The sequence below is a fragment of the Dipodomys ordii genome, unplaced genomic scaffold (genome assembly GCF_000151885.1).
Source record: "Dipodomys ordii isolate 6190 unplaced genomic scaffold, Dord_2.0 Scaffold15, whole genome shotgun sequence".
Taxonomy (NCBI): Eukaryota; Metazoa; Chordata; class Mammalia; order Rodentia; family Heteromyidae; genus Dipodomys; species Dipodomys ordii.
The window spans coordinates 2,158,953-2,166,960 of NW_012267231.1; the positions used below are offsets into that span (position 1 = coordinate 2,158,953).

Genomic DNA, 8,008 nt, shown 5'->3' on the forward strand with positions numbered 1-8,008 from the left:
GGGCAGGCTGGAGGTGGGGAGGGGAGGAGCCAGGGCAGGCTGGAGGTGGGGAGGGGAGGAGCCAGGGCAGGCTGGAGGAGGGGAGGGGGGGAGCCAGGGCCAGGCTCTTGCCCAGTGCCCCCGCGTGCCTGGGACTGTGCAGGACTAGGATGGGCACTCTGCCTCTCCCCCCCCTGCCCTTCCCGGGACTCACCCTCCCCTCCCCCCACCCTGCAGTTATGGCGGCGGCTCTTTCTCCTTCGCCAACCTCATTCAGGCGGTGACCAGACGCTTCTCCACCGAGTACGAACTCCAGCAGGTAAGCAGCAGAGCCTGGCTGAGAGGCTGCCCCGCCCCCACTTCCTGGGCGCAGGTCATCCCGCCTCCCTCACCAAGCAGCTGGATTACGTGTCCAGTTCTGTTTCTTAAAAATCCAGGTAGGAACCGGGCACTGTGGTTCATGCCTGTCATCCTAGCTACTCAGGAGGCTGAGATCTGAGGATCACGGTTCAAAGCCAGCCCGGGTAGGAAAGGCCATGAGACTCTTATCTCCAACAAAACACTCAGAAAACCAGAAGTGGCGCTGTGGCTCAAGTGGTAGAGCTCTCTGCCGCAAGCTGAAGAGCTCAGGGACAGTGCTCAGGCCCAGAGTTCAAGTCCCACGACTGACAGATGAGGTAGAATTCAAGCACCACAAAACTCAAATGTTAAGTGCTTTTTGATATGTTTACAATATTGTCTGTATGCCCACTGCCACTAAGTCCAGAATATTCTTACCATAATGAACAGAATCCTCAGTCAATCACCAGAGTGGCAGATTTTCTGCTATCTGAATCAAGAAAGTTTGATTTCTTCTTCTCTGGGTTGCCTTTTCTTCCATTTTTGGCCTACTTTGCCCTGGCTAGAACCTCTAGGCTTTCTATCTAAAGCCCCCTTCCCCTCAAAAGCCGAGTATCTGTGCCAGCAACTGGGTCATTGGGTGGTGGGCGTTTCCACCAGGTTGCAGTTTGAAGAGGCTTCTAGCAGCTTCCGTGGGGCCTCTGGAGTGCGCCCCTCCACCTGTCTTGGTTGCGTGGAGATTAGACTTCAGTTAATAAAAAGTTGCATAAGGAAGGCCGGGGCACCTGCTCCAGCCGAATTCTGCTGAGGCTGTGGCCTTGCAATCCGGGGTGCTTGGGACCTTGTCCCCCTGTCCTCCTGGGGAGAGACGTGACCCCATCCCCAGGCCTGCAAGTGCCCATGGGAAGTGGGAGACTCTCTCCCCTCCCTGTCCCCTCCCTCTCCCTCCTCTTTCCCTCCCTCTCCCTGTTCTCCCTTTCCCTTTTCCTGTCTATCTCCTTTCCCCTCCCTCTTCCCCCTTCCCTCCTCCCTCCTTTCTCTTCCTTCCCTCCTCCTCTCCCCTCCCTCTCCTCTCTCTCTTCTCGTCCTCCCCCCTTCCCCAGCCCAGGGCTGAGACTCTTTGTCTGGTCGACAGCTGGAGAAGTTCAAGATGGACAACATGGACACGGGCTTCGGTTCGGGCACCCGGGCTCTGGAGCAGGCCTTGGAGAAGACGAAAGCCAACATCAAGTGGGTGAAGGAGAACAAGGACCCGGTGCTCAGCTGGTTCATGGCCAACAGCCAGTAGTTTAGTTTCCCTTTGTCAAGTCACCAGCCAAGGGCAGAGCCTCGCAGCGTCTGCCCCTCAAAGGGTAGCCTTCAGGTTCGAGGCCCTCCCGAGGCCTCATGCTCCCCACCCCCAGTCCCTCCCCTCCCAGCCGCTGCCCTTCACCATACCCCACCCCCGGCCCCCGTCTGTGGCTGGGGGCTGAGCTCAGGGACCCCCAGCTCCAGGGCCAGGGGTACAGAAACTCTTGGTGGACAGTGGCAGCCTTGTGGGGGCTGCCCCTCACCCCTCACCTCTCCGTGAGGACCCCAAACCCAAGGAATCCATAGCACACCAGATCTGTATTTTTTTTTCTAAGTAAAAATGTAAATAAAGAATTTGTAGATGAGCCTCGAGTCTCACTCCTGCAGCCGGAGCTGGAGCCCCAGCAGGTAGGCAGCAATCAGACACCCGGATATGTGGATGCACTGGGGGAGTCTGGGACCCCAAGAGGATAGGTGGAGGTGCCGGCCTGCTGCTGAGATTCATAGCCGCTCAAACTCCATCTTGCACAAGAGAAACTGAGGAAGAGGACTCTTCCTCAAGTGATCAGGAAGTTTCTGAGGAGACATCAGAGAAAGACCTGCCGCGGGGAGACAGCACCTCAGATCATCTGGGTATAGACAGGGGCTTCGGGGTTAAGTCGGTTTGGGGCAGGGTAGACAAGCGTGACCACATCTCTGGGTGCTGGTTTTGGGGGTTCCGGGGAAGGAATATGGCTGGTTTCACTCCAGGTGGGTGCATCTGGCTCCGTGCAATGACAGCTCTTGTTTCAAGGCACAGCCTGGTCCTTCGAGGTAACTGTTCTCTTTGGGGGAGCTGTGTCCTGCAGGGCTCTGCGGGGTCTTTGGGCCTTTGTCATGAAGGAGATCCTGTGCCCAGATAAGGATCCCCAAAGACCACCAAGTTGGCGATTCCAGTGCAAGCCCAAGAGAGTCAGAGCCGTTGATTGGAAGCTGGAGCCTGGACTCACCTCCATCAGAGCCCGACTCTTCAGTTCACAGGGTTTTATAGGGTATAGTGTTGAGCTAAGGGGGATCCTGGCTTGGCAGTTACATGATTGGTTGACATTGAGTGAATTTTGTAACAATCCTGCTGGCCAGCGTGTGCAGGCTAAGCGGCTAAGCAGCAAACTATGTTAACTACGCTAGAGCAGTTACGAGCGGAACGTTATTGGGACATTTTGCAGTTTTTCCAGGAACCCAGTCCTCACTTTGAGTAAAGGCCTTCACAGTGGAGTCTAAGTCCAGAATGGCTGTACTTTGGCTAAGGCCTCTCCGTGCCATCCTTCCGGAAACCAGGGAGGGAACGGCTTCGAACACAGGACAGAGAAACACAGAATGGAGGCAGAGTTGCCAGGCAGGAACAGAGTAAGTGGCTGCTACAAGAGTGATGGACGGCGCAGTGGCCCACGCCCATCATCCTCCCGATCAGCAGGCTGAGATCTGAGGACTCACAGTTCAAAGGCAGCCCGGGCAGGAAAGTCCCCGTGTGACTGACCTCCAATGAACCACCGGAAACCGGAAGTGGAGCTGTGGCTCAGAGTGGTTAGAGTGCTCGTCCTGAGCAAAAGTGCTTAGGGACAGCGCTACCCAGGCCCTGAGTTCAAGCCCCACAACTAACCAAAACACACAAAAAAGTGGGAGAAGAGCTTTAGCCTTGGGGGCTGAGCACGTCTGGTGACAGCTCCTAGGAATTCATCTCCCTAGATCCAGTCCACTGGGCAGTGGTGGCCAGGTGCGAGTCCTCAATTAGAGACTTCCAGGTTCCCAACTCCTGTTTCCCAATACCTGAGGCCACACTTCCCATGGAGGCTGGAGGGGGGCTGGGTACTGGGGTCCCCAGGAGGTGACCTGGCCGGAGGCGGGGGGGGGGTGTCTCCCCAAGGTGGTGAGGGCAGGTTCTGCAGGGCGGAGGGAGCCCCTCCCCTACAGGAGGGACGGGAGTGGGTGCTGTCAGTACCTGGTTCCGCCTTCTCCAGGCTGTGCGCACTGGGGTCCTGAGCTGTGCTTTTCCAGGTCATGGGGGGGGGGCGCAGAATCTGGGCTCAGGAAATGAGGGTGCACCCTGCCTGTCATACGGGGTGGCTGAGAAGTCTGCACTCCAGGAACGCACCACACACACACACACACACACACACACACACGTACACACATGCATGCACGCACGCGCGCACGCGCGCACACACACACACACACACACACACACGGTATTTCTCCATGCACTGGGTAATCCCAAGCTTGACGGCAGCAAAATGGAGGGGTGCGTGGGCACCTGTGCCATACAGCAGGCACCCCCGCAGGCATCTTGGGGTTCTGGTTCTAGACGATGCCCAGCTGCTGTTGGGGGGACAGGACTGTGGGGTGGGTTTGTGGCTCTGGGCATGTGCATACTTAGCCTGGGAGGTCGGCCTGACACTAGGGAGCAGAGCCTGAACAACTTCTGTCCCACATCCTCCTCCTCCTCCTCCCAGCCTACTGCCTCCCCTCCCTTCCCCTCCCAGGTGAGAAGCAACCCCACCTTCTCCACCATTTGCACCTCAAAGGCCCCAGATTAAGTCCCCCGGGTACTGCCCAGCCCGCACTTCCTGTCGCCAGGGCCCAGCGGCCTCGGCTGGCACTTGACCCGAGATCTAGCTGGGGGAGGGGCCTGCCTCTCCCTCCCTGAGTCCGAGGAGGCTCCGTGCTGGGGGCTGCCGGGAAGTCTTCATCCTTTGTGCCTGGCATCGCCGTCTGAGGTGCAGGCATGTTAAGCTAGGGTTTCCTCTGTGTGTGTGTGTGCACACACGCATGTGCCAGTCCTGAAGCTTGTACTCAGGGCCTGGGCGCTGTCCTCTTTGTTGCTCTACTCTAGCTTAAGCCACAGTGCTGCTTCCAGCTTTTTAGCAGTTAATTGGAGATGAGTCAGCCATGGTGGCTTTGAACATCAAAGATCTCAGTTTCCAGTTTCCTGAGTAGTAGTGGTGGGCCACTAGCTAACGAGGCTAGTGTTCTATCACTGAGCCATAACACCAGCCCAGCCCTACCTTCTTGTTACAAATAAGGAAACTGAGGCACAGGAGGGTGAGTCACAACTCTTAGCTGCCATGCCCCAGCTGAGCAAAGCCCATCCTTTATCTGGAGCTGGGGGGGGGGTAGAGGCTGCCGGCCTTCCTAGGCTGCAGGAAAGCAGGGAACTGTACCCCCCCCCCAACCCCAGGAGACCCAGCACCAAGGCCTGCGGGAAGAGGACCGGCTGAGCTCATCCAGCAGAAACGGCCCAGAGGTTACTTGTTCTAGGGTCAGAACCATGGCTTTCTGGGTTACCCAGACTCCCAGCAGATGAGAACACGCCACACCGCACCGCACCACACTGCACCGCACCGCACCACACCACATCGTACCACACCACACCACACCACGCCACACCGCAACGGCTGTCTCATTACAGCAATGAGAGAGGCAGTGGCGTGCGGGGAGAGGAGACTCACCTTTGTGTACATGGGGAGAGCACAAGCAGGGTGCAGTGAAGGGAAAGGTGGGCGGGGTGGGGCCAGGCTGGCAGGGGTCTGGGGACCCGTGTCTCAGTCCCGGCTCCTCCAGGGGTTCTAGAGAAGCCGTCACGCCTTGAGGGCCGCAGTCTGGACCCCATGAGCGGAAGGCTCAACCTGCCTGCCCTGGGCGCTTGCCCTCGGCGTACCCCCGCGGTACGCCGGTCATCGGGGGGTCACGCAGTCCTCGGGAGGTCCAGAGCAGGATCTGCCATGTCTGATTCCCAGGGGTCTGCCAGGGACCCCAGGAAGGGGTGAGCTGTCATTGGGGTGGGGATGGGGGTGGGGACCCGCCTCAACCCCCCCCACCTTCAGAGGTGCCCGGGCGGGCGCGTGGCCCAGGATGTCACAGATGGACCTCCTGGGGGGGAGAGGGGGGCCGCAGCCCCCCCCAGCCATGCTCCTCTCCCTCTGGCAGCTCTTCACATGCACAAACCCCTCCAGCCAGGGACAGCGGTCACCACCCAGTCCCGCTGCGTACCTGCGTGCGGGGTCCTGGTGTCTGCCTTCCACCGCCTGTCTATCCCTCTGCCGTCATCCTGGCTGGCCGTTCTAGGGGACAGTAGGTTCTAGAAGGTTAGAGGAAGGTTTGGTGTCTGCGTGCCCACCCCTGCCAGTTTCTGCTTTAGGAGAGGGGAGAAAGGAGGCTTGGAGAGGAAGGGAGGCCCGATGCCCGGCACGTCGGCAGCCACACGGGCTTCTCGGGGTGGCCGAACGCAGCTTGGCCTGAACCGCGGCCTCCCTGTTTGTGAACCAGATGAAGGGTCCAAGAGTTCTGTCTGGCCAGTTCAGCCAGCTCACCCTCCACGGGCTCCCGCCTGGCCGCTCCCCTGCCCAGCAAGGCCCGGCCTCCCCCAGCCTCTCCTCCAACTCCATTTAACCCTTTCCGGGCGCATGGCTGCCTCAGCTGTCACCCGCCCTCGCCTGGCGCATCTCGTCAGACTCCCGCACGTCCGGCACCCGTCACGCCGGCTGCAAAGCCACCAGGGTCTCCCCCAGGGTCTCCCCGAGCCAGCGGACCAGATCACGCTGGGTTGGCTCCAATGCCAACAGCAACCTGGAGACGGCTTCCCTTCTGAGATCCTGGCGGTGCAGGGCCCGGGCGCTGTTCCTGAGTTCTTTTTGCTCAAGGCCAGCGCTCTACCACTTGAGCCACAGCACCACTTGTGGTTTTCTGGTGGTTCATTGGAGAGAAGAGTCTCACGGACTTTCCTGCCCAAGCTGGCTTTAAACCTCGATCCTCAGACTCAGCCTCCTGAGTGGCTGGGATGACAGGTGTGAGCCACTAACACCTGACTTGCCTTTTATTATTTTTTTAAAATTGGTTGTGGGGCTTGAACTCAGGGCCTGGGCACTGTCCCCTGAGATTTTGTGCTCAAGGTGAGCGCTCTACCACTTGAGCCACAGCACCATGTCCAGCTTTTTCCTATGTGGTGCTGAGGAATCGAACCCAAGACCTCGAGGCAAGCACTCTACCACTGAGCCACCTTCCCAGCCCCTTGCCTTTTATTCTTAGCTCCTGTCACAGCCGCAGGACTGGGGAGCAGAAACTTAATGATAGAGACCCGTGGCCACAACCAACGTCCAGTTGTTGTGAAGGCCGGCGTGAAGCTGGCGTGCCCGGATTGATGGGGGGAAGGGAGCAGGCTCTTCCCCACACAGACACTTTTCCTACTCCAAGAAGAGCCGGGGTTGATAGAAGAAAACACAGACAACACCGAATTCAGGGTGGGTACTTTTGTTCTTTAAAACAATTACAAAATAAACCACAGGATTCTGAACTGCAGTGACCAAGGGTGGGGAGCCCAGGCCTGGCCCCGCCCCCTCCCCCCTTTTCCAGCCTGGCTGCCTTTGGGGTCAGGTCAGAGCACGGGGGTGCCAGGCAGTGGAGGGTGCTCTTGCCCCCCCCTTCAGCCAAGGAGGGCCCCGCCGTTCATCTGTCCGTCTGTTGGCACTGAGGCATCCATCCTTCACAAAAACGAGTAGCTACCAGAGAGCTCAAAAGGCCCCGGGGAAGCAAACAAGGAGGAAGGGAAGGCGTCCACGCCGCGGGCCGATGGGGCTGCCCAGGGGCAGCAAAGTCGTTAGAAGATGCCCAGCTGCGGCCCTTCCAGATCCTCGTGCCAAAGTTCAGGGCAGCCGCCCAGCCTCAGGCCAGGGCTCAGGCCCGGGCTCACCACGCTGAGCGGGAAGATGGGGCCCGGCTCCTGGTCCCCGGGACCCGGCAGCAGCTCTGTGACGTCGGGACCCCAGCACCCCCACTGGAGCTGAGGCTGGGGTCTCTGGCAGGAAGGGAGGGCCAGGAGGGGGGGGCTCTCCAGGGACAGGCAGGATTCTGGAGACACAGGGACGTTCTGCAAGAGACGGACGCCGGGACAGACGGTCAGCGGGGAGTCTGCGGACAGGAATCTGATCTCCCCCCTCTCCCCAACACACACACCCCGGGAAGAGGCCGACCGGCCCGCACCCCCTCGCAATCCCAGCTCAGGGAGCGTGGGAACCGGCTTCCCCAGGAAGGGCTGGGTAAACAAAGGCACGCGCAGACCCCTGGGGCCGGCCGCCTGTCACCATCTGGTGACGAACACCCTCTTTTTTGGACCCCCAAGTCCTGCATGCATGCATGAATGAATGAATGCATGCATGAATGAATGACAAAACCCCACGCAGCAGGCCACCGGCTCCAGCGTAACGAGTACTCAGAACTCAGCACCCTCCCTCCAAGGAGGGGGGACAGCGGGCTCCATCTCCCCCCTCTCAGGTGGCCCGGATGGCATCCACTCCCCGTCCCCCCTCCCCGACCCCCTTCCCGCCCCCGGGGTGGGGAGCAGGCGCCTACCCGGAACACCTCGGCCAGC

At 59.6% G+C, this 8,008-nt stretch overlaps 2 protein-coding genes across 2 annotated transcripts in view; one reads left to right on the forward strand and one right to left on the reverse strand.

Annotated features, from left to right (window-relative positions):
• Positions 1-1,973, forward strand: part of Anpep (alanyl (membrane) aminopeptidase) — a 24,395-nt gene extending 22,422 nt beyond the window's left edge. Inside the window, exons 20-21 of the mRNA XM_013011870.1 lie at positions 217-298; positions 1,454-1,973. Coding sequence (XP_012867324.1) covers positions 217-298; positions 1,454-1,606 — 235 coding nt within the window. The 3' untranslated portion in view covers positions 1,607-1,973. The remainder of the gene's footprint in view (positions 1-216; positions 299-1,453) is intronic.
• Positions 1,974-6,896: 4,923 nt separating this feature from the next.
• Mesp2 (mesoderm posterior bHLH transcription factor 2) lies at positions 6,897-8,007 on the reverse strand (the record flags this gene model as incomplete). Its single annotated transcript, XM_013011871.1, has 2 exons — positions 6,897-7,507; positions 7,990-8,007. Coding segments are annotated over 2 exons (288 nt in total), but the record flags the coding sequence as incomplete, so codon positions are not given.
• Between the last annotated feature and the right edge of the window lies 1 nt (position 8,008).